Consider the following 27,187-nt stretch of genomic DNA (forward strand, 5'->3'; position numbering starts at 1 on the left):
CACCACAGCGGCCCAACACTGTAGCATTTAATTTAAAAAAAGAGGACTATGCAAAAATGAGGAGGTTAGTTAAACAGAAATTGTTACAGCACCAAAAGTAAAATACCTTTTTAAAGACACCATAATAGAGGCTCAACTTAAATGTATACCCCAAATTAAAAAAACATAGTAAGAGAACCAAAAAAGAGCCACCAGAGCTAAACAAAAAAATAAAAGAAGCAGTGAGAGGCAAAAAGGCATCCTTTAAAAAGTGGAAGTTAAATCCTAGTGAGGAAAATAAAAAGGAGCATATAAACTGGCAAATGAAGTGTAAAAATATAATTAGGAAGGCCAAAAAAGAATTTGAAGAACAGCTAGCAAAAGACTCAAAAAGTAATAGCAAAAAAATTAAGTACATCAGAAGCAGGAAGCCTGCTAAACAACCAGTGCGGCCACTGGATGATCAAGATGTTAAAGGAGCACTCATGGATAAGGCCATTGAGGAGAAACTCAATGAATTCTTTGCATCGGTCTTCATGGTTGAGGATGTGAGGGAAATTCCCAAATCTGAGCCATTCTTTTTAGGTGACACATCTGAGGAACTGTCCCAGATTGAGGTGTCATTAGAGGAGGTTTTGGAAAAATTTATAAACTAAACAGTAATAAGTCTCCAAGACCAGATGGTATTCACCCAAGAGTTCTGAAGGAACTGAAATGTGAAATGCAGGGCTATTAACTGTAGTCTGTAACCTATCTTTTAAATCAGCTTCTGTATCAAATGACTGGAGGATAGCTAATGTGACCCTAGATTTTAAAAAGGGCTCCAGAGGTGACTCTGGCAATTACAGGCCAGTAAGCCTGACTTCAGTATTGGGTAAACTGACAATTTTCTTCTTTACTATAGTATCAGAGGGGTAGCCATGTTAGTCTGGATCTGTAAAAGCAGCAAAGAGTCCTGTGGCACCTTATAGACTAACAGACGTATTGGAGCATGAGCTTTCGTGGGTGAATACTTCATCGTTACTATAGTTTCAACCAGACACATAAATGAACATAATTTTGTTGGGGAATAGTCAACATGTTTTTTGTAAAGGGAAATCATGCCTCACCAATCTACTAGAATTCTTTGAGGGGGTCAACAAGCATGTGGACAAGGGGGATTCAGTGGATATAGTGCATTTAGATTTTCAGAAAGCGTTTGACAAGGTCCCTCATCAAAGGCTATTAAGCAAAGTAAGCAGTAATGGGATAAGAGGGAAGGTCCTCTCGTGGAGTGGTAGTTGGTTAAAAGATCGGAAACCAAAGGTAGGAATAAATGGTCAGTTTTCAGAATGGAGCGAGGTAAATAGTGGTGTCCCCCGGGTGTCTGTACTGAGTCCAGTCCTATTCAACGTATTCATAAATGATCTGGAAAAAGGAATAAATAGGCAGGTGGCAAAATCTGCAGATGATGGAAAAACTACTCAAGATAGTTAAGTCCCAGACAGACTGTGAAGAGCTACAGAAGGATCTCACAAAACTGGGTGACTGGGCAACAAAACAGCAGATTAAATTCAGTGTTGATAAATACAAAGTAATGCACATTGGAAAACATAATCCCAACTATTCATGATGGGGTCTAAATTATCTGTTACCAGTTAAGAAAGAGATGTTGGAGTCATTGTGGCAACTTCTCTGAAAACATCCACTCAATGTGCAAACAGAATGTTGGAAATCATTAAGAAAGGGATAGATAATAAGACAGAAAGTATCATATAGCCTCTGTATAAATCCATGGTACACCCACATCTTGAATACTGCATGCAGATGTGGTTGCCCCATCTCAAAAAATTGGAATATTGGAATTGGAAAAGGTTCAGAAAAGGGCAACAAAAATTATTAGGGGTATGGAACATCTGCTATATCAGGAGAGATTCATAAGACTGGGACTTTTCAGCTTGCAAAAAAGACTAAGCGGGGGATATGATAGAGGTCTAAAAAATTATGGCTAGTGTGGAGAAAGTAAATAAGGAAGTGATATTTACTCATAATACAAAAACTAGGGGTCATCAAATGAAATTAATAGGCAGCAGGTTTAAAACAAACAAAAGGAAGTATTTTTTTCACAGAATGCACAGTCAACCTGTGGAACTACTTGCCAGAGGATGTTGTGAAGGCCAAGGTTATAACAGGGTTTAAAAAAACAAAACAAAAAACCTCATGGAGGATAGGTCCATCAGTGGCTGTTAGCCAGGATGAGCAGGGTTGGTGTCCCTAGCCTCTGTTTGCCAGAAGTGGGGAATGGACAACGGGCTAGATCACTTGATGATTACATGTTCTGTTCATTCCCTCTGGGGCATCTGGAATTGGCCAATGTCAGAATACAGGCTAGTGGGCTAGATGGACCTTTGGTCTGACACAGTATGGCTGTTCTTATGGACAGGTCATGAGTCGTAAACAAAAATTCACGGACCTGTGACCCGTCCATGACTTTTACTAAAAATACCTGCCATGACCAAAACTTGGGTGGGAGAGGCCGCGGGTGCTGGGGAGAGGGGATGGTCAGGCTGCGGTGTGTGGCCTGGGACCCCTGCTGATGCTTGGGGTGGTGTGGGGGAGGGGAGGAATGTTGGCGAGGCTGGCAGTGGGTTCCTACCCGGCTCCATGTCCTTCCATGGCAGAGGCTCAGCCTCTGCTGCAACTGCAACAACGGCCGGCTGCTGCAGCTCCCATTGGCCAGGAACTGCAACCAATGGGAGCTTCAGGTTGGGGCGCACTGGCAACACATGGCACAGAGACCCCTCCCCACCCTTCCACTGCCTGGGAGCTGGGGGGCCATTCCAGTGGGAGGTGGGGAGCCCCCCACCCTGAGGTAAGTGCCTCCCCCACACTCCCCAGCCCGCTGATCCTAGCCCTGAACCCCTTCCCACACACCCAAACTGCTGCTGCTGGCCTAGAGGCTGCCTGGTTTGGGCAGCCCCTGGGCCATCACCAGCTGCTACAGAGGTCACTGAAAGTCATAGAATCAGTGACCTCCGTGGCAGACTCGCAGCATTAGTTATATTAACTGAAGGGTGAGTTCACATCAATCTTAATGAGGTCTCTGATTTACCCAAACATTAGAACCTCTCAGTCTAACAGTACAAGGCAGCAGAAGGAAACTTTTTTTGCATGGGTTTTTTTTTTGGGGAGAGGGTACTCAGTAACTTGGGAACTCCTTGGTCATATGTCCCCAAATCTGGATCACTAATGCTATCCTGTGCCCCTATATGTAACATTAAATATTGAAGCAATCCAATTAACTCATCAGATTTTAGAGCATTTTAAGAGTTGAGATTTAAACCATATCAAATGGCAGGAATGGAAATTCTCTAGCCTTTTGTGTGTGTCCACGCATGTATTAGCATATGTGCACTGTAAAAAGTGTACATTTTTATAAATGCTGTTTCGTTTGGGTGCCCCAAAGATTTAATGGGTGCCATGCACTGTCTTGGGTAAAACTCAACAGATTGAGACCATTTTGACCCACATCACATCAATAGTTTCATCTCAAGCTCTGTACAAAAAACCCCACCTGGAAATTTTTGAAAAATGGCTGGGGGCAGGAGGCGTATCTCTGCAACCCCTAACTCAAAGTACTCCAAATTTGGGTTATCTACCCTACCTTGCATCCTCTTGAGGCACACCAGATTTCAAAGGAATCCAGCCAAGCATGTCTATTTTAGAGTACTTAAAGGGTTGAAGGTGGTGAAGTGCTGGAATGGGTTACTTAGGGATGATGGAGGAGTTTTTAAGGCCCAGCTTGACAAAGCCCTGGCTGGGATGATTCAATTGGGGTTGGTCCTGCTTTGAGGTCCTCCTGAGGTCTCTTCCAACCCTAATCTTCTGTGACTGTATGGCCTTTAAATAGAAGTTGTGAACACTACGTTAACTGTAGTAGTGGCACTGCCATGCTATTATAATACATAAAATGCAATTTTTTATCATACTTTTGTGAACTGTTAGATGAACTCAAAAGGGATAAGTAGCCTAAAATGGTCTGCTCTTGAAATCATTCTGCATTTTATTTAAATACATTTTAGAAGAGGAATTGGGGAGTTCACGCTGCCCTGAACAATCTACCTATTAAGGCCCTGGGCCTTCCGTTAGCTGTGCATGGGCCCAGCAGTTTGCCTGCATAAAGCTTATTGCAGGTTTGAGGTTTCCTGGAGCGTTCCACACATTGCAACTGTGACCAGTGCAAGGAACTTTGTTTGCTTCCTCTTTCAGTTTAGGAGGAGAAACTGTCACACTTGGAAGAATGTATTGTATCTTGTGCACAATATTGGAGATACACTGATGTATCTTCTTGGGCTGTTAACAGAAAAGTGTTTCCTTATTTTGAAAAATGTGTAGTTCACTGTGTAAGTTATTAGTATTATGAGATAACAGTGGTCTGTTATCTAAATCCTGTCAGAGAAGTGGTCTAAATCAGCAGCCCAGATCTGGTCCAAGGCAACAACAACTAACTGTTCTTGCCTTAATATGGATTTCTGGCTATTTGCCCAGTTTCTATGATGGTAGATGTCCACATCACAAACAGCTATCACAATTTACAGTGATTTGGGTTCTGTTAAGAATACAAGGTTCAATCTGTGTAAGGCTTTGAAAGATGATGCATTGATACTAACTACTAGCCATGGGGTAGGCAACTTATGGCACGCGTGCCGAAGGCGGCACACAAGCTGATTTTTTCAGTGGCACTCTCACTGCCAGGGTCCTGGCCACTGGTCCGGGGGGCTCTGCATTTTAATTTAATTTTAAATGAAGCATCTTAAACATTTTAAAAACCTTATCTGCTTTACATACAACAATAGTTTAGTTATATATTATAAACTTAGAGAAAGAGACCTTCTAAAAACATTAAAATGTATTACTGGCACGTGAAACCTTAAATTAGAGTGAATAAATGAAGACTCGGCACACCACTTCTGAAAGGTTGTCGACCCCTGTACTAGCCAGTTATTATACTGTAATAGCCAAGGGGGGTTCTCCAGGTGTTCTTAAGAAAAGGGGAACAAATTATTCAGTGGTATCTCTGCCCCTAAAGATGAAGCTTAAAAATGTGAAAATACAATTTGAATACTTTCACCTTTGATTCTGTCATAGAATGTTAAAGGTGCATGAATGCATGAGCTATATAAAATAAGTCAGATGGGTTTGCTGCTAGGTTTGAGTGGGAGGTGTGGGGGAGGAAGGAATCTTGTGTAGACTCAGCACCTGGTTTTATACGTTACTTAGTAATGGCTTATAAACGTAGGCTGTAAGGTAAATACATTTAATTGGGATAAATGATTGTTCCAGATGGTTTCTTGAGTATTACAAAATTTTCAGATACACTGACATAAAACAATTTTTTTTTAAAGATTGAAGGACAGTTTAATTTTTAACAGGGTGGACTCATTTAAATCAGTGCTTTGAGTTCGGAATTGTAATCATTACTTGAATCAGCAAGTTGGAAACCTTGATTTAAATTATTGGTTTGCATTTGTACTTTTACCTTCCTAAAGATAGGTTAATTCTTGTTGATTTACAACCAGATATAGCCTTTACCTTAGTCTTTTGTGCTAACCAGGAGGATACACTATATCTACATGCATTCATTTAAGTAATGATATAGTTTAACATGAAAATAAAGATCCTGAATAAATGTGGGGTTTTTTGTTTTTTTTTGTTTTTTTTACATTTTTTCCAGGTTTTTTACTCCTGGATTTGTGTCAAGCTGCATTTGGATGGAAATTAGAATTAAATTAAATGTACAAAAGCAGATTTTTTTTAAATGGCTTCTTGTTAGTTAAACACAAGTACCTTTTAAAATGTGCTGGATACATAAGAAAAAAAGTAAATTTAATCAAAATATATTTTGCATTTAAAATTGATTTATTAAACAAAGGAAATATTAACAGTAGTTTATTGATTGTTTCTGGTCATCATGGGACAGATTTTCAAGGGTCTTTATGTACCTAAAGATGAAGGTAGGTTTGTAGTTTAACTCCCTCTCCCTCTTCCCCCCCCCCTCCCCAAAAAAACCCCACCTAAGCAGATTAGGTAGCTATCTGCATCTTCAGGTGCCTAAATATCTTTAAAAATCTCACCCAGTTTCCTTCTAATTTTTAGAATTAGTAGATCTCATCCTCTTCCACCTGGTTTTTATTGGAAAAGGAAGTAAGCTTTACAGCTTTTTCAGCTCCCAGTCAGTTTCTCAACTTTGAATGAACTAATCCAACTGAAGAAAATGTCCTCTGTTTACCTGCTGCCTAAACTAAAACCAAAGGGAGAGCTTTTCTGCACAACAGAATCTGAAAGTAATTATATTTGGACAAATATAAATACCAGCATTTGCTCCATTGTAAAGAATGTAAATAACTTAGATACTTAATGCAGTACCTGACATTGTGACATATTTATAAAGCTTGAGTTGACCTCAGAAGATAAGAATGTTTTCCCTCTGATTCTGTGTATAATTTTAAAAAAGCAGCACCCTTTAACTCATTAAAATTTGAGGAGGGCTCATTGATGCAGCATACTTTAATTTAAATGATTTTAACAGATTCTAGTAACTTGAGGTCTTAATATAACTTCAGATTTAATTTTAAATAGTTTATTTTTAGAAAATGTATTTAAATACAAAATCTGTTTTTAATCATCTATTAGTATTTGTTTTTAAATTTAATCAGTTTTGTTATACAGGAGAACAACAAAGTATCTTAGTATCAGAGGTGTTTTTGTTTCTGCACGTCTAACTATCAGTATTTTGTGGGAGAGCACTTTATTTTTGTGGAAACTTCTTACCAACTGAGAATTTGTCACTTTCATTTTGGAGTGAATTTTTATCATCTAGCCATTGAAGCCAATGGAAAGTCTCATAGGACCTTAACTAGGGTGACCAGACAGCAAGTGTGAAAAATCAGGACAGAGGGTGGGGGGTAATAGGAGCCTACATATGAAAAAGACCCAAAAATCAGGACTGTCCCTATAAAATTGGGACATCTGGTCACCCTAATCTTAACTGATGGAACTATGTGTAGTATTAATTCTGTTTTAAAATGTTGTTCTTGTAGTCCTGCACTACTAATCATACTGGCAACAGTTGCAGCCAAAAAAATAAAATAAAATGTCTACTCTAGGGGCTCTTGGGAAATCCATAGTTCTGTAGGATTAGTAACTGACATGCTGTGTGATGTGGCTAAAGTTGCTGCTGTTGCAGAATTGAACACTTCTTGTATTGTAGATACTTGCAGGGAAAAAGGCTGATGGATGCTATAGTGATTCTTATTGACATGCCAGATAGAAAATACTTTTAAATGACTGAGAATTCATCGTGATTTTAGTCCACTGGGATGCAACTAATAAAACTGATTTGCTGTCTCATTTCTCAGATCTTTTACAAGCATTTTTAAGGCATGTATTCATAGTCTAAAAATGAACAGTAGTTTACTTTCCATAATTTAGTTAAAATGCAGCTAGTACAGTCAAGCTGTACCTCATGTTTCGTATTTTCTAATAGTTTTAGAAGTAAACTTATGAACTAGTGCCCAAGGGAGCTTATTTCAACACTAGTAAAAACACGGATCTTGTTAAAATTCTGCCTTAAAAACAGCTTAAATTTCAATCTGGATCTGGTGCAGATAACATCACATACAGGCATGAAGCATTATATTATTATTATTTATTTATTTATTATTATATTTAAAGAGTTCTGGCTGTCAGCCCCAAGTGGCTAGGGCTCGTGCAGAAGGGCCCTGCATGCCCAGGAGGCGGGAACAGGGCTGCCGAGAGTGGGTTTGGGCCCTGGTGAAAAACATTTTTTGGGCCCTCCAGCAAGGGCGGACTGGCTAAACAGGGCCGACGAAGCCGGGCCTCGGGCCCCCTTTCGGACCACCAGGCCCTGGTAATTTGTACCAGCTTCCCGCCTCCTCTCGTCGGCCCTGGGCGGGAATAAAGGGGACAGCCGGAGCCCCACCACCCCGGGGCTGACAGCTTGAATCCCGCTGCTCAGAATCTCCTTCCCTCCACCCCCCAATCCCTCACTTGGAGGCAGCAGGGCTCCGGCTGTCAGCCCCAGGTGGCAGCAGCAGCACAGAAGTAAAGGTGGCAATAGGGCGCTGAGTCTGTTGTAAAAAGTGGTGTTGACGAATATCACTTTTCATATTGCCACCCTTACTTCTGTGCTGGCGCGGTGTTGCCATCAGAGCTGGGTGCCCAGTCAGCAGCTGCTGCTCTCCACTTTGCCTTCAGAGCTGGGGGACGGGGGGAGGGAACATAAACTACTACAGACGCAAAGCAGAAGGGGCCTCATCAGATAAGTTTGAGGAATGCTTGTCTCACAATTTGCTACTGTAAGACTACACTATTTTGGTGACCTTTGATATCCTTCTGTCTAGATCTCCACATTTATTTCACCAATGTGTAAACTATTTGCCATACGGGATCTCATTTTTTGTGTTTATCCTCATATAATAAAACACCTTCCATAATGTGTGTACAGTAGAACACCTACCTCTGAATTTAAAATCTTGATAGTAACTCTATTAACTTAGCATTTGCATTGATTATATAAGCAGAAGAAAATAATATTATGGTTAACAATCGAATTACTATTTGTAAGCATGAGATTGTGTTAAATTTGGCAGTGCTGGTGCAAATTTTCTTCATAAAGCAAAAAGTTAATTAGTTTTTAATTTCTGGTTTGATGTAATGGAAGTACAAAGAGGGAAAGATGCTGTATCAGCTTGTGAGATGCAAATGAATAAGGTGTGGGATGCACATAGAACATAAATTGGTTATGATACTTCAGCTAGTTATCCTTCAAAAAAGATTAGTGGTAATGTTTAGTTTAGTTCCAGAGTGCATTCTAATGGTTTTTTGTTCAATTATCTTTTATGTAGTGTGATAAGTCACAAACTTTAATTACTATGGTTTATTTCAAGAAGCAATAATGTTCAAAGGTTTTGGCTACCGATAATAATTTGATATACTGCATGTTAAATGCAGACTATTGGACTACTTACTATACTGCGAAAGTAGGCAGGAATTAGTTGATAGTGTTACAGAACATGGAATTAAAATTGTGCAAGACTGCCTTTCAGGGCTTGATTTAACTTTAACTTTCTCTCTTCCGCCTGCCCCAAAGTCTCCTCCAATACCACATGCTTGGAAATGCTTTTGGCATGTTATAGCAGTAATGTATGTGTATGGATGCCTTATAACAAAGATTAATACTTACAGTTGATAAATTAGAATCTGTATTGCACCTTGACTGATTTACCCACACATCAAGAAAATGTAAGTCTCTTGTATTGTTCTGTCAACTGTCACTCAAAAGTTGGCAGTGGGTTATGGGGACTTAGTACCCTCTTTGGCCAATTGAAGGCTACTCATTTCAGCCACCTATTTTCATCCTTGTTTCTAGTTTACCATGGCTAAAATGTGAATTACAAATTGGCTTCTTTAAAGGGGCTTCATTCATTTTAGGTGTTAAAGTAAATAAAATCTTTCTTTTAACTCTCTTCCTCCCCATCCTTTTCCACTGAATAAGTTATATTGTTTCACTGCAGGTGGAAATAAATGCATCCAGTCTACTCTTTTCTCTCCCATTCTACAATAAATAAATAAATTCCATGTAGATTGCATTACAGCTGCACCTACTAGGAAGCTAGGGTTCAAAATCTGTCACCTTGTCTTTCGCTTGAAAATTGTGCACCTTCTCCTACTTCATTACAGTTTCTGCCAACTTTTGAAGATAGCTGAGGCATGAGTTGATGTTTGTTAACAGTAAAGGTGCTACATAGTTCCTGCTGCACTACCGTGTGTTGACACTTAAACCTATATTTTTCAGACATTGATTTTTGATTCAGAACTACTCTATACAGCCATTTAAGGAAAGCTCAACTTACGTTTTTTGCACTGTTAGTCCAATGTTGCTGAATGCAATGTCTGTTTTATATTTATCATAGAAGAGACCTATGAAAAGGGGAAATCAGCGTGCTGGTAATTTTGTTGGAGCCTAACCTCTTCCCCCTTGAATCTTGCTCCCTTCTATTTTCTTTGCTTTTTTATGTATAGTTATACAGTTCTCTAATTGCAGTGATAGTGTGACTTTAAAAAGACTCACAGGAAAGAGTATGGAGCCCAACTATATTTACTGTTTTTGCCAGTGTATTCTTCTGCTTCGTGGTAAGTAGACCTGTATTACTCAATGAATGAACTCTTGTTTTGTAGGAGAGAGGAAAATGGACTATGAGAAATTACTGGAACATATTTTTCTCTTTATACTGAATAGCAGGCAGCTTCACCACACACTTCTGTAGGGTAAAATTCTAGACTGTTATATGTGCAACTGTATTAGAAAAACAGTTTCCATTACATTCTTTGGAAGTCCATTGTTAAATCAGTCCTGTAAGATAATCATCCTTCAGAGGGGAGAACAGATAGTGGTACCTCGACTAAAAAATCTGACATTTTCCATTTTTTCTTAAGAAGTTATATGTACAATTATTAAACATGTAGTGAACTACGAGTGTACTAAATTTTACCTAACATGGAGTACAATAAATGTTACTGCACAAAAATGCAAGTGCAGACAAAAACCCTGCCAGTCTCCAATGATGCTTCAGAGTTATGATCTATAGGATAGGTTTTCCTCCAAGGTGCTTTTCAGCTCAAAATCAGAATATTAAATGCACCATTCTGTTTTGGTGATGCATCTTTTTCTTCCTTAGATAAGGTTGTGTCTAACCTAAACCATTGTCTCATGGTAGTGCAGTAAAGCATTCATGTCTTGCTTCAGCTCTTTGAAGAGCAATCATATTGCAGGATGAATGGAGTATTCTTCCATTTGTGTAAAACAATTTGATACATATTATCAGGCCCTGATTCTCCCTCCCCCCTTCCCCCCCCCCCAAGATGCTCAATACCCATATCTTCCATTGGGCCCAGAATTCCAACTGAAGTCAATCGGTGTAGTTTAGAGAGGGCAACAAGTACAATTCCAATAGGGTTGTGGCACAACTTTATTCTAAAGTTTAAATCCCCCCATCCCCAGCATGACCCCTCCAAATTTTTCTCCTAACGGCGCTCTTTTTGGGAGGGTGTACAAATGCCTGTCTGGCTCAGTATTCTGGAGCCCAGGATATAAAAGCTTTCACTCCAACAATCCCTCAGTCTCTCTCTGACAGTTTGAGTGGGTGATGAACCCAATTCTCCCCCGTCATCAGAATTTGTTAGGGTAGTTTAAAGTATTTGTCTAGTACCAAGCTTATAGTTTGGGGGGCTGGAGGGGGAACATTCTGTAGTTTGACTTTGACTGTTAAGTTCCTTCCATTTAGGAATATGGGGGAAATAAGTCTGATCCAAGGCTTGTTGTCCTGACAAAATATTCCTCCAAAATTGTTGTCATAGAGAAAATCTTGAGGTACTGAATGTTTTTAGAAGGGAATGGCTCTGATTCAAGATGAACACCAAGTAATGTGTGAAATAGCTCTTTGGGTTTTTGCTTAAGAAAAAGTCTTAAATCCACCAAAGGAGGCTCCCCTCATGGTGTTAAATAGCTTTTCTGGTCAGGTTATAAGTAAACTCTTGCATCTATCAGGACAGGAGATCCTTGGGATTCTTTTCTTGTTTGTAGAGCAGCCACTTCTTTAGTTCGTGGCACTCCTTGTTGTTTTTAAATAGAACCAGGTATATCCAAGAAGTATAGGGACAAACAAGAATCCAACATTAGTCTTCTCAGTCAGAGACTGGATCCAAAGGTTGGTTCTGATTATGACGTGGCATAAACAGCAGCTGTAGGGCATCTTTGGATTCAAGCTGTTCATGTCCTCTCAGGATGATGGGGCCATCTCTGTCCAGGTGAGTCAAATCCTTCATGCAGAAGACCTGTGGAACAGTCTTATCTCTATAGAGCTTTCTCAGGGAATCTATCTGTGGAAGATCCTGCCATCGCCTTCCTGCTCCTGTCAAAACTTCCTCCGTTGTTGCCAGGACCCTTTTAGTCAAAGTTGAGAAGGCAAAAAATGCAGTCAGTCTTGGTTAGAATTCTTAACTCATTTATGAAAAATAGTAAATTAAAATGTAAGGATAATGTCTTATTGACATTTACTGTGCTCCTTCTGCAGTCAAAGAAACAGTCTAAATATTGTCTTAAGTATTACTTTCTGGTAAACATCCTTTGAGTTCAAGAGAGTCTAGAAAGCAATTTAGAAATAAAATGTCTAAATGACAACAATACTCAAATGAGCCTTTCTCACCAGCAGATGAACATTATACACAGTTGAGTATGGGTGTCAACTGTATGGTCACAGCACCTGAAAAAAGAGCAGCTAATATAAACTTGGGTGCTGAATAATATAGAATGGGAGGGAACAGCTTGGGTTACTCAGTTGACCTTCATGCTAACTCACAATGGCACTGAAGGCTTTTTTTTCTCTTCCCAGCTACCCTTTGCCAGAAGATAAAACTATAATTTAGGGCGCTAGCAGTTTGCATAGTGAAAGGTGTGTGAATGTGAAATTGCGATGAGGGCTTGGGCAATCCTCTTTCCTTCCGAATCCACAAGAAGATAAATTTAGGATAAGATTGTCAAAATTGAGGGATTTGGGAGTCCAGATCCCTTAGGCAACTTTTGAAAATCTCCACTTTAATGGCTCTCGTAATTATGCAGTATACTCCAACCTATAAAGTTTGGGTATTCAGAATTTTAAGGCAAGGCATAGGAACTGTCCAGGGATTTCACTTGCAACTTTGCTTTCCTCAGCAAGAAATGAGATCACTTTAAGCCATGCATATTAAAGTAGGCTTTTGCAAAGAAGTTGCTACCTCTTTGTGTTGCACACAGCACAACCCCCCCAAGAGAACAGAGCAAAGATTTACTGTACTTCAGTAATTAATGTTTTAAGGCTGGCAACAGAATAGGGCCCCACTGTCAACACTGAAAATTGCCTTAATCAAGAAGATGATGAAGCAGTGTAAGAGGCTGTGACCAAAAAGCCAGATTCCTGGGTAAGTTGAGCCTTAAAAACTGGTAAATCCTTCTTGTCCATGCTAGACATATAGTCTAGTGGAGAAAAGAGGAAGTCCAGCAATTGAGGAAAACTTTACAGTTGCTCAAGACCTAGAAGAGAGTACACACCCCCTCAAATCCTGAGATGGAAGGGAAAATTAGTCATCTGGAACAGAACAAAAGCAGTAAAGAAGTTTTTCCAAGAGGCCATTTTCAGGGAGCAGCTTTTGTGCTCTTGCTATTTTAGTCATTTATTTTCTTCTGCCTTTATCTTGCATCCCTTATCAGGCAGACTGTAGCAATGGAATAGTCTATGGGAACGTCCAGTGTCCCTGTGGGTGCTCACCTGTAGGTGAGTGTGCACCCCTACGCCACTGATCAGAGAACTTCAACAGCAGTCCATCCTGCCCACACGCATAGCTCCCCGCCCGCCACAAGGCCAGCCAGCATGCGCAGGAATTTCCTCCTCCGTTCTTTCTCAGCCATCCCTGGCTAGGGACTGAGGTAAGAGCTGTCTGTTCATGGATCGTTAACTCCCTATAGTTTTGCAAATTTTAGCTTCCCTTGAAGCCTTTTCCTTTTAGTACCTTGAAATGATGTCCAGCTCCATCTGTATCATTGGTACCAACGGCACCAAAGCCATCTAGAGTTGTTACCCAATGCATGTGCAGTACTGAGCCGACAGAGCAAGTTTGCCTGTGCCCTTCAGGTCTTTGGGCAGACCAAGACGTATCAGTACCACGGGGGTGTGAAAAGCATGGAAAATCTGCCCCAGGGAAGGCTATGTTGATGAAGTCATTGGCACCGACCTTGACCCTGCTGTGTTTGGCACTGACGGACCATATAATTAGGTTGTCTTCTCCAACTCTGTTGGTACAAGTCTTTTGGCACTGACAACCACCGGCACCAATGCCATCCGCACCAGCAGATTTCTGGTGCACAAAGGCTCTCTCAGTATCAGATGCACCGGATTTATCCTTACTCGGTACCGGGGCTGTGGTACAGAGTTCTCCCAGAGCATTAGACTCCATGACATCTTCATTCTGCGTACCTCCTTTCTCTTCATCAGAGTCAGATAGTGAGGGAGACGATTTGGGTTCCCACCACTTGTCCTACCCACCCTATGAGTCCCAATTTCATCATGCACACCAGATGTACTGCTCGCCTGACGGTCAGCCTCCATGGTTTGGACAGCCATTGTATCAGCTGCCAGCCCCCCACCCTCAATGACCATATTGAGATCCCAGGGAGGGCCAAGAGACAAGAAGTCTCCCAGGCCCATAGTGTAGCATACAAACAGGCAAGGAGGCATCCTCCTTCAGCTGCAGTGTCAAAGGGGTTGGAATTTTCTGAACAACTGGTGGAGGAAGTTGAAGCTGAGGCAGAAAAGGAAGACACTCTTCAACCTGTCTTTCATCATCCTTGCCTGATGAGGTGGTGATGCCCTCTCCGCCATCCATGGTGGATGATTTAAAATCATTCCAGGACTTAACTCAGAGGGTGGCAGAAGCCCAGCTGCATGAAATGGCAGAGCCTCACAACAAACTTGTGCACACTCTACACTTTCCACCTCTGCCAGAGTTATATGGCAGACCCCTGTGTCCATCCTGCCAACATGCAAGCGGGTGGACAAAAGGTATTGTGTGCCGGTGAAGGGTACCAAATTTTTACTTTCCCACCTACCTCCAAATTCCATCATTGCAGATGTAATTAATTGGACGGGCTGTCAGTGCCAGTTTAAATCCATCCCGTATTACCGAGATGGGAAGCATGGTCCTGTTTGGCAGAAAAAACACATTCATCAGCCACTCTTCAGTTCCAGGAAGCAAATTACCAGGCCCTGTCAGCCACATATGACTACCAGAACTATGAAACTTGGTTCATTTATTGATTAGGGACATGATTATTTGGCACTGGTGAGGGCTTATCTGGAGTACTGTGTCCAGTTTTGGGCCCCACACTACAAGAAGGATGTGAAAAAATTGGAAAGAGTCCAGCAGAGGTCAACAAAAATGATTAGGGGGCTGGAGCACATGACTGATGAGGAGAGGCTGAGGGAACTGGGATTATTTAGTCTGCATAAGAGAAGAATGAGGGGGGATTTGATAGCTGCTTTCAGCTACCTGAAAGGGGGTTCCAAAGAGGATGGATCTAGACTGTTCTCAGTGGTGCCAGATGACAGAGCAAGGAGTAATGGACTCAAGTTGCAGTGGGGGAGGTTTAAGTTGGATATTAGGACAAACTTTTTCACTAGGAGCGTGGTGAAGCACTGGATTGGGTTACCTAGGGAGGTGGTGGAATCTCCTTCCTTAGAGGTTTTTAAGGTCAGGCTTGACAAAGCCCTGGCTGGGATGATTTAGCTGGGGATTGGTTCCGCTTTAAGCAGCGGGTTGGACTTGATGACCTCCTGAGGTTCCTTCCAACTCTGATATTCTATGATTCTGTGATCAGTTCTCAGACTCCCACAAAGATCATTTTATGGCACTAGTTAACAAGGGACAATGGGTCGTGAAAAGTCTCTCCAGTCCACATTAGATTCAGCAGACATGGCCACATGTTCAATTTCCATGGCCATGGTTATGAGAAGGGCTTTGTGGCTACATTTGTACAGCTTCCCTAAAGAGATCTAAAGTATGGTGGAGGACCTTCCCTTTGAGGGAAAGAAGCTGTTCACCAAAAAGGCAGATGCATCCCATCACATGTTGAAGGATTCTTGGGTGACTCTTCAATCCCTAGGGATATACATGCTGGCCTACAAGAGAAAATACAGCCCTCAGTCGCAGTTTAAACCCCAGTCATCACAGTACACATCTTAATACTCATCACAGAGCTCAACCTCAACCTTGAAGCGGTAGTTTTGTGTGTTGGTCGAGGTGCCTGTAGAAATACTCTTTGGTACCTTACGCTGGGGAAACCCCACTCCTCCTTTCAGAGACTGCTTTACCCTGTTCCACAGCACCTGTGAATGGATAATCTCCAACAAATGGGTGTTGGAAATCATCCAGAATGGATATGCCATTCGCTTCTTCCTTCCCTGTCCCTCTTCAGAGACCCTTCTCACAAGAGTCTAACTACGTCAAGACTCAAACCATCTCTTCAGCATAGGCACTATAGAGCCTATGCTGGTACATCTTGTTACCTGTTCTTGGAAACAGTACAGAAATAACCACAAACAAAGGTAGAACTAGAGCAGTACTGAGGGTTGATTTATTGCTTCTCATTTGCACAGTAATTCTCTCTCTCTCTCACACACACACCCACCCACCCACCACATTCATGCTGACAGGCTGCAAGTGTGGGTGTTGGTTTGGATTTCGCAGGTGGCTGAGGCTGGCCAGATGACAGCTGCCCAGAGATCGGCAGCAGGGCGACGTGAGTCCCCGGAGTCCCTTCGGATCCACGGGAGGACTCTACTGCTTCTGATCCGGTCCCAAGTTTAGCATGCTGTTAGATTTCCTTGTTGGTAATCTTCCTGGCTGCCAGTCTTGAGATTTATACCTTCACTAAGATAATACCATGTTTCCATAAAAGGCTATATTTGCTTCTTTGCTTTGCCATTGGCTGTCACTCACGATCTCACTCATTCCTTACATTAATTGATTACATGTTTATAAGCATGAATACAATGGGTGATATAGAGCAATAAAGCTTTAAGCAAGCATCTAACATCATCGGGGAGTTTCTGCTGCTTGTGGCTTTGTAACAGCATAACAGGAAGCTGTGCAGACTGCATTCGAAAGGGCAAATGAGGCATGGGGGGGCGTGTCTGGCTACGCATCTCAGAGTCAAAGGCTTTTACTCTCATTACTTTCTGGTACTAAAGAGGGAAAGGAGGTTGGGGACCCATATTGGACCTCAGAGCTCTCAATAGGTATGTCAAAGTGCAAAATTCAATCAAGGATCATCCCAGCATTAGAAGGAGGAGATTTGTTTCTCAGCTCTCAGCCTTCAAGATGCATTCTTCCACATTTCTTTCATACCAAGTAATAGGCATTACCTCAGATTCACACTGGGCCAGGGCCACTTACTTTTGGCCTGTCATCAGCCCCCCCGGTGTAGCAGCCCACTTATGCTCTCAGGGCATAATGTTTTATCCTTACCTGGACGATTGACTTCTCAGGGCATGGTCCTACACAGAGGCCCAACGGGTCACTCGGATCACATGGGACCTGTTTCTGAGTCTACACATCAACAAACAAAAATTGACCTTTAATACCAGTGCAGAGACTAGACTTCACAGGAGCCGACCTAGACTTCATTCAGGCAAAGACGCTCCTTCCATATCACAGATTTCTCAATCTCACCTCTTTCATAGAGACAGTACAATCCAGCCCCCAAATTTCGGCGAAGCATTGCCTCTAGCTTCTGGGACACATGGCCACAGACACATCAGTTATTGCTCATGCCAGACTATGAATGAGATGCCTACAAGCATGGTTCAGTTCAGTTTACAAGCCAAATAGAGAGAACATAAATTTGTATCAATGCCCACCAGGGTCCAACTATCCCATAACTGGTGGAAGAACCCAATAGACATCTTTACGGGAATCCCGTTTACTCAGTCCTCCTCATCTCTACTCCTGATTAGCGATGCATCCCTCATAGGATGGGGCTCACATCTCAATGGTCATAAAATGCAGGGCAAATGGTCTCTTGTGGAGACAGGCCTCCATATCAACCTGCTTGAGCTCCGAGCAGTCAAACGCATGCACTAGGTTTCTCCCACTGATCAATAACATGCGTACAAAGGTCATGATGGACAACATGGCCTGCATGTTCTATATAAACCAACAGGAAGGTGCAAGTTCTCATTCTCTATGCATAGAAGCTATGGAACTAGTGCATCTCCCACAACATCTTAATATCAGCGGCCTACCTACCAGGAATACATAACACGATGGGTAATAGCCTCAGCCACAAATTCCCACATGAATGGGATATAGTTGATGATTCTCCATGACATAGTCCGACAGTGGGGGACACAGTAATAAATTTGTTAGTTATCAGAACCAGAAATGTCCACATTATTGCTCCAGGGCGGGAATTGGATGACGCTTCTTGGGAGACACTCTCCTTCCTTGGGACAAGGGCCTTCTTTACGCCTTTCCCCCATTCCCTCTATTACTGAAGATCCCGTTCAAGATAAAAAGGGAAAAGTATCATTCTGATCACCCCCACCTGGGCTATGCAAACTGTAGCAACTGGCATTTTGTCTACTAATGACTCTACCAGTCACTCCTTACTTCCTGTTGCAGAATGAGGGACAAACCCTCCACCCCGATCTGTGGATCCTGCGACTCAAAGCGTGGCTTCTTCATAGATCTAGCACAGAGAGACCTCTCACTTTGAGGAGGTACAGGAGGTGCAATTACACAGTAGAAAGAGCACTACTCATTGTACCTACTTCCAGGAATGGAAGAGGTTCCAGATCTGGTGCCAGCCCAAGGGTGTCGCACCTAATACAGCCGCCTTACCGCTGGTCCTAGACTGCCTGTTAACCTTAAAGAAATCAGGTCTCTCTATTAACTTGCTAAAGGTTCATTTAATAGCAATCACAACCTTCCACTGGCAGGTAGAAAGCTTTTCTCACACAACTACAAAGAGGTTTCTTAAAGTCATAGCAAACCTCTTCCCACAACCCAGGCCCTCACTCCCAATCGGATCTCAGTCTAGTGTTAAAAGGACTGACTAGACCGCCATTTGAACCCAGGGCTACTTGTTCACTAGCTCACCTTTCCATGAAGATGGTGTTCCTCATTGCCATCACTGCAGCCTTAAGGATGGGGAGAGGAGATAACCTTGATGGCACATCCCCCTTTTTATTGTGTTCGTCTCTGATAAGGTCACACTCAGACCACATCTGAAGTTCACCCCTAAAGTGACTTCTGCATTTCACATGAATCAACTTATTCAGTTTTCAACATTTTATCCCAAACCTCATGAGGACAACAGGGAAGCCATCCTCCATATGCTCACTGTGAGAAGAGCCTTGGCCTTCTATTTGGACAGGACAAAGGCCTTTAGAAAATCTCTGAGACTCTTCCTCTCTGTTCTGGATAGATGGAAAGGTGCAGTGAACTCAGCTAAGAGGTTCTCCATGTGGGTCTCTGGCTGTATTAAACTCTGCTACCAACTGCATGGGGTAATACCCCCATTTTCAATACGCGCACATTCCACAAGGTCAGTCTCCTCGTTGATCGCCTTCTCAAAGGGTATCCCTATATCTGAGATCTGCAGAGCAGCTACCTGGGCATCTGTGTATACCTTTGCAGAACGCTGTGCTATTCTAGGGGACTCAGCTACAGATGCCCAATTTGGTGCCATAGTACTGTCATCTCTATCGGCCGATTCCAAAGTCCCATCCTCCAGTGGTGGGTACTGCTCGGGAGTCACCTACAGTGGAGCACCTAAAGGGACACTACTCTAAGAAGAAGTTGTTGTTCATTTTGTTCAGTAGTAATGGCGTTTTGAGATGTGCATCCCTATGGGAGCATGACCCACTTTCCTCCCCTCTACTTTGGAGTTCCACGAGTTGACTCTGCAGTGGAGAGGGAACTGAGGAGGGAATGCTTGTGCATGCTTGCTGGCCTCGTGGCGGGCCAGACGTATTCCTGTTGAAGTTCTCCAATCAGTGGCGCAGGGCTGTGCACACACCTACAGTAGAGCACCTATGGGGGGGACATCTTGAAGAACCATTGTGGTGAGTAATTACTACTTTTGTACTCAATTTATTTCAAAGTGTTGTTTTCTGTTGATGTGGAAGGACGTGAAAGCACTGCATGTCTCTATCTTTATTAAAATTCTGATTTTTCCTGCAAGAGCTCTCTGCAAAAAGGATGTTTTGGTTTTTTTTTCCTCTGCCTCAAGCTGTGAGGCCAGTTGTCTTTTTAGTCCTTGCATAATCATTTGATCACACTAAACTCATTTTTCTTAACTACAAATTTGTCAGACTGTGGAATCCATTAAGAGTCAGGTATTTCTTTAATTATCTAACTTGTAGACGCGGCTGCTCTGCTTTCTTTATACCTCTCAAAGTCCCCTTTATCATACCAGCTGAAAGAGTGCCAAAGCCAAACTCATTTAAAAATAACAGACACCTGCACGGTGATGAAGGTAGGACACCTGGGCTGATGCTTCATAAATTACAAGTACATAAATTAATTACTTGTTTATATTACAGGTTCAGACTGGGCCCCAAGTATGAAAATATGAAACACATGGTCCAGTCCCCCAGAAGTTTACTATCTAATATTTTAAAACAATAGGTGTGACAAAAAGCCCAACCCCAGTCAGTGATCAGGGTAAAAAATTTTCATCTCTAGTTTAGAATAAGACTTTTGGATTACTGTCAGGTAGTAACTTTAGTTATCACCTGTTTGCTATTTTTCCTTGGATGCAGGTTACAAATTTAAATCCTTTCTAAACATTAAATTAACTTTAAAATAACACCTTGACTCTTGTGAGGATGATGCACACATTGGTGGATTACTGTAATCTGAAGTGCTGTCCTACAAAGACACTTCTGAATCTGAATAGTTTATTTAAATTGCTAGTAATGTATACTTAGCAAAAATAGTTTTAAATGTAAGTCCTAATGCTATATACTTCTGATAATTATCCAAATTATGTGAAATAAAAATCTAAATTCTGCAATTAAGAGCACTGTTGTCATTTTGCTATATATACAGTATTGACAATGAAGCTAACATTGGACATTTACAGTGGCGTGATTTCTGCCTGTAGACATTGAGACAACACAAATAATAAATCTCGTGAGGACGCTTTTTTTCCTTAAACACTGTAGACATTTTTTTAACCTTGTGTGTGTGTGTGTGTTTCTATGTCTGTGTGAGTCTGTATAAAATTATTAGTGTCATGTGTGCATGGTTCTTTACAAAGAGAACAAAAATGCTATATGTGAAATATTTAAACCTTTATATATTTACTAGAGATTTTATTTATAGTCTCCTGTTTGTTTGAGAGGTATTTTAACTATAGTATGAAACTAGTGCAACTACTCTTGAAATCAGACTAACAAAAACAAGGTTATTCAAAACATACACAGTATTCCTAAATCTCTTTTTAGTTATTGTAACATGTTGGTGTAATATCCTCAGCCTTTTCATTTTGGTAATTCTGGTTCAACCAGTGCCCTCAGTAGAACTTGTTTGAAAAATTGACTCATAGCACCAAGGGTAAGCATCAGCCAGAAAACTCAATATTTATTATGCTGATCAGAATAGTTTCATTGTTACCTTGTGCTTCCCACCTGGTATCTCTGTTGTGTTCAGCTATTATCTCTCACCTTACGGTTAGTTGTACTGTCTTCAGGGCACGGGCCATCTTCTTAGCACAATGGGCCTCTGCTAGGCAACTTCAGAGTACAAATAATAAATAATTTTCCCCTCTATTATTTAGTCGGCACTTAATGTTCTACATAACGTTCTTTTGCTCCAATTGTCTAATTCAGAATATACCTTTAACAAATAGCATTTGATAAAACTGAATTTCTACTTTCTTAGGTTACTTCCCCCCTCAGGAAAAATTAGATTACTTGATGTTGGCAGCTGCTTTAATCCATTTCTGAAGTTTGAAGAATTCTTGACTGTCGGCATAGACATTGTCCCAGCTGTTGAGGTATGTAATGTTTGCTGAATTTATTTTTAATTTGAATTCTGTATTTTAGGGGTACTTTCTATAGTAAAAGACTTAAGGGAAGGTGGGTCTGTTTGAAAAGCAGCTATTCTGTATGGCTTCTGGAGGATGGGTGGAGTGAGGAAGGCCACCAACAAGATTCATATCAATGGAAATATCTTTAAGATTGATAAACTTAGATTGTTTCAACAAACATCACATTGGTCAAGCCTCTATAATATGAAATTTTAGTGTTAAAAGAAACAAGGAAAAAACTGGCATAGACATGCAGTATATTTTTAAAGGTTGTTTCATTTTTCACTAGCCAAGAACAAGGAAGAGAAGACAAATTACTTTTTTTCAATTTATAATATGTTAAATATACTATAATCAGAGCCGTTGGCTGGATGCAACAAACACCACAGAATTTATGGCTGAAGTTAACATTTGTGTCCCCACACAAAATTGCACTGGCTTAATTAAATGTGAGCGACACATAATATCCTTAGTTAAACCAGTGCAACCTCTGTGTTTTGGAAAAGTCCTGAAATGTTTTTAACTTGCTGTAATCATTATGTACTGCTTTTGTCTCCCCATCTTGGCCTTATTTATGTTAGTGAAGATAACCAGACTCTAACAGAATAACAGTGCCCTCAACAAGAATGAGTCACAAGAGAGTGGGAGGGAGATGAGAAGATACAGAAAAAGCATAGATTTTTATTTTAAATCTTTAACCGCATCCACTGACTCCAAGAATCCTGAAGCAAATGAGCAATTTCATATCTTTTATATTAGAAATGTAATTGGAAGCTAATAAATATTACAACTAATCTTTGTAAAGACAAAGTAAAAATGTAAAAGCAGCCATAAGAACATAAGAATGGCCGTACTGGGTCAGACCAAAGGTCCATCTAGCCCAGTATCTGTCTACCGACAGTGGCCAATGCTAGGTGCCCCAGAGGGAGTGAACCTAACAGGCAATGATCAAGTGATCTCTCTCCTGCCATCCATCTCCATCCTCTGCCGAACAGAGGCTAGGGACACCATTCTTTACCCATACTGGCTAATAGCCATTTATGGACTTAGCCACCATGAATTTATCCAGTTCCCTTTTAAACATTGTTATAGTCCTAGCCTTCACAACATCCTCAGGTAAGGAGTTCCACAAGTTGCCTGTGCGCTGCGTGAAGAAGAAGTTCCTTTTATTTGTTTTAAACCTGCTGCCTATTAATTTCATTTGGTGACCCCTAGTTCTTGTATTATGGGAATAAGTAAATAACTTTTCCTTATCCACTTTCTCATTGTGAGTAGTGCTAGTCAAATCAGTAATATGACCAAATTTGATTGAAAACACAGGGAGTTGTCATATTTGAACACAGTAATATTTCAGCTTTCGTATTCTTTGATACTAATTTAGACAGTAATTCACAATGGGTGTTAAGTCAGGAATATATAGGATAGATGTGGAATTCAGTAATATTAACAGCTTGAGGATAATGCTGTCCTTCAGCAAAGATGTACATTCTGTTTGCTGCTGCTTTATATAAAGGCTCATTGTTTGCTACTGTATAGCAATGTTTAGGCAGTGCATGCCATGTATGTTGATGTGATCACCAGACTCTGATGCTGGATCCCTAAAAGGATTTATGTGCCTAAGTCAACATTTAAGCACTACTGTAGGTGCTTAAGCTACATTATCCCAGTGAGTATATGCATAGCTGCCTCAGTGTAGGTGTCTGGGTGCCTATCTCATGCCTAAGCCCCAGTGGGATCCTCAAACTAGGCCTTCCACATCTATCTTGCCTATAGGGTCCGATCCAATTGGTGTGCTCCGAGCACTCCTCACCCCCACACAACACGGTTTGTGTGGGAGGGTATGCCTCATTCATAAGGACTTGCCCACACAGAGACTCGGTGCTTGGTAAGCCAGGATTTAATTCTGTAGTGCACTAACTTGCCGCTCACTAAGTCGCTGTGTGAACCCTGTTGCTGTATGCTAAAAGTTCTGAAGTGTGCTTTTACCTGTTGCTGGTAAACTCTGATGTCTGTTACAGCAGTAGGTCAGGTCGCACTAAGGAACTTTAGTGTGCAGCAGCATCATCTATGTAGCAACAATGTGCGGCAAGCTACTACACTGTAGACTAAGGCTATGTCTACAGTATAGCTTACGTTGGCATAACTTACCTGAGGAGGTTGTGAAGGCTAGGACTATAACAATGTTTAAAAGGGGACTGGATAAATTCATGGTGGCTAAGTCCATAAATGGCTATTAGCCAGGATGGGTAAGAATGGTGTCCCTAGCCTCTGTTCGTCAGAGGATGGAGATGGATGGCAGGAGAGAGATCACTTGATCATTGCCTGTTAGGTTCACTCCCTCAGGGGCACCTGGCATTGGCCACTGTCGGTAGACAGATACTGGGCTAGATGGACCTTTGGTCTGACCCGGTACGGCCTTTCTTATGTTCTTATGTTCTAACTTACGTCGCTCAGAGCTGTGAATAAATCACCTCCCTGCATGACATAAGTGCTGGTGTGGACAGTTGGCAGGAGAGCTTCTCCCTCCAATATAACTACCGCCTCTCACACACACACTGCAGTGGTACAGCGCGTCTGTGAAGCTGCAGGTATAGACAAGCCCTTACTCTGTGGCTTGGCATGCACTAAATCTCTGTATAGACAAGCCCTAACTTTTAGCCCAGTAGTTAGAGCACTGGCATGGATGTGGAAGACCTGGATTCAGTTCAGTTCCCCTTCCCCGCACCTCTCATGTGGCGAAGTAGATTGAACCTGGGGGTCTCGCCTCCCAGGTGAGTGCTCTAACCACTAGGCTATAGTCATTCCATCTCTTTCTGCCACAATACACTATCTAAATCCCTTTGTGGATCTAGCTCTTGGTCCATGAACCCTTACTGATTCCCACCCTCCCATTTTTAAGCTAATTACGGTTATCATAGAAAAATGTCTGTGCAAGTCCTATATATAATATTTTTCTGTACAATTTAACACTAGCATGAGCTAGTATATAAAGAAACGCAAATTTCCAGACATACAGTAATGCCCCACTTAATGTCCTCTCGCTTAACATTCTTTCGATCTTAGGTCCCTGCTCCATTACAGAACGTGCTTGTTTCAAGTTGTGCAATGCTTTGCTATAACGTTTAGCTGCCTGCTTTGTCCACAGCTGGCAGTCCCCCTATCAGCTCCCCCTCATACACATCTCCAGCGCCTCCCACCTGCCAGCAGACCCCGCGGATCAGTGCCTTCCCCCTGCTCCCCCTGCCTTCTGCCCGTGGCAATCAGCTGGTTTGCGGCATTCAGGAGGGGGCGGGAGGGGGAGGAGCGAGGACTCGGTGCACAGGCTCCCTCTCCCTCCCCTGTCTCCTGAACACAGCAAACCAGCTGATTGCAGCAGGCAGGAGGCAGTGGAGGGAGGGGGAGCCTCTGTGCTGCGTCCTTGCTCCTCCCCCTTTCTCCCTCCCTCCTGCCACCTCCTGAATGGAGGCAGAGAGGGGAGGAGCGAGGATGCAGCCTGTGGCATAAAGGAGGTGAAGGGGGAGAAGAGGCTGGTTAAGGGTGGGGGCTTGGGAGAATGCGTGGAGTGGGCAGGCTGAGGGTTGAGCCCCCGCCCTTCCCCCCCACCTCGGTGCTTGCACAGTAGGGGAAGCTGCCGCTGCTGCTGCGCAAGGTGCTTCTCCTAGCCTACGGCACCTTCAGCCTCCTTTCCTGCCTCATTGTCTGCAGTGCCAGTGGGCTGTGTCTATGTGGGGTAAGACGGGGGCACCTCCCATTGCTTCATACTCAGCAATGATGATTGTAGTATTAAATTGTTTCTTTAAAATTATTTACAACTTATACCTGTATTGCTTGTTTAAACTGTACATAATGCCTTTTGTCTGGCAAAAAATTTTTTCCCTGGAACTTAACCCCCCCCCCATTTACATTAATTCTTATGGGGAAATTGGATTCGCTTAACATCGTTTTGCTTAAAGTTGCATTTTTCAGGAACATAACTACAATGGGGTAGCCGTGTTAGTCTGGTTCTGTAGAAGCAGCAAAGAATCCTGTGGCACCTTATAGACTAACAGACGTTTTGCAGCATGAGCTTTCGTGGGTGAATACCCACTTCTTCGGATGCAAGTGGTGGAAAGACTGTGAATGGCTTGCCAATTACAGAACCAGTTTCTCCTCCCTTGGTTTTCACACCTCAACTGCTAGAACAGGGCCTCATCCTCCCTGATTGATCTAACCTCGTTATCTCTTGCTTGCTTCTTGCTTGCTTATATATACCTGCCCCTGGAAATTTCCACCACTTGCATCCGAAGAAGTGGGTATTCACCCACGAAAGCTCAAGCTGCAAAACGTCTGTTAGTGTATAAGGTGCCACAGGATTCTTTGCTGCTTCTACATAACTACAATGTTAAGTTAGGCATTACTGTACTTAGAAAAACTAACTACGCAATCTGAAAATAATCGTATGTTTTCAATAAGATCATAGTTCAAGTAAGGTTCTTTGTAATTGTGTAGAAGAATGTAAGATCAGATGGCAATACACTGAAAATCATAATGGGGTTATTTTAACACTTGCCAACAAATACCATGCAGTTACCACAGTTGCATCCTATTCTAAATATACTGTGGTAGAGAATGAGATACCACAGATCCTGTAATGTGGCTACCTTGGCAAAAGCTGAGATTTTTAATTCCAGTTACTGTATATTCTCTGTTCACTTCATGTCACAGTGCAAGCCTGTGAAAAGTAGTTGAAAGATTCCTGGAGCACTAATGAGATCTTACAACTTTATATACATTCTCTGAGGAGGAAACGATTCTATACAGACAAACACACAGAAAACCAGAAGAGGAAAGTCTTAATGTAAACAGTGACAAGTAGCTTTATAACAGTATGGTCTCTCTAATTCACACTTTAGTAACTTTTACATAGTGTTTACCATTGAAAAATGAGCAGTGAGTGTTGAGGTCTCTATGAATGAGGAGTTATACAAAGTAATGCTGCAGAATCTTTACTATGCTGTAAAATAGCATCAGATTAAGCTCCATTTGTCAAATGTTCATTACAAAATGTTTTTCTATCCTTGCTTTTCATCTTCATTTAATTACTAATTTGCAGTTCAGTATTTCACAGTAGATGGTCCAGGCAACAGTGTAAATTAGTGAGGCTCTACAGTGTTAAAGTGTTTTGTTCTAGGAATGTCATCTTTTCTGAAGGAAGTCAGGTAATTAGTGAATAGACTATATTCGCCAATAGATTTATTCAAAGTGTCATGAATTGGCATATGTTACATTGAACAACATTTTAACATCTAAATTATTTTTTTACAGTATTCAATGTTTAGAGGCAATAAGAGCTTGATTCTGTGTGTACTCAATTACCATTGCGTTGTACTCCGCAGCAATTTGGACTAAAGTTATTCCGAGTTACCTGGAATCTTTAGACAACTGGATTGTTTGTCTTCATTTAATCTTTTTTAAAATGGGTGCTTAGGTGTAAAAATGAAAAGTATAAACCCACACAGGAGCCACCCCAGCATTGTTTTA

General features: G+C 41.7%; 1 protein-coding gene across 1 annotated transcript in view; it reads left to right on the forward strand.

Moving 5' to 3' along the window:
• BMT2 (base methyltransferase of 25S rRNA 2 homolog) overlaps nucleotides 1–27,187 on the forward strand; it is a 62,221-nt gene that overhangs the window by 31,687 nt on the left and 3,347 nt on the right. The window contains exon 4 of the mRNA XM_044993850.1: nucleotides 21,520–21,634. Within this exon, the coding sequence (XP_044849785.1) occupies nucleotides 21,520–21,634 (115 nt within the window). The remainder of the gene's footprint in view (nucleotides 1–21,519; nucleotides 21,635–27,187) is intronic.

Source organism: Mauremys mutica, chromosome 1, assembly GCF_020497125.1.
Source record: "Mauremys mutica isolate MM-2020 ecotype Southern chromosome 1, ASM2049712v1, whole genome shotgun sequence".
NCBI lineage: Eukaryota > Metazoa > Chordata > Testudines > Geoemydidae > Mauremys > Mauremys mutica.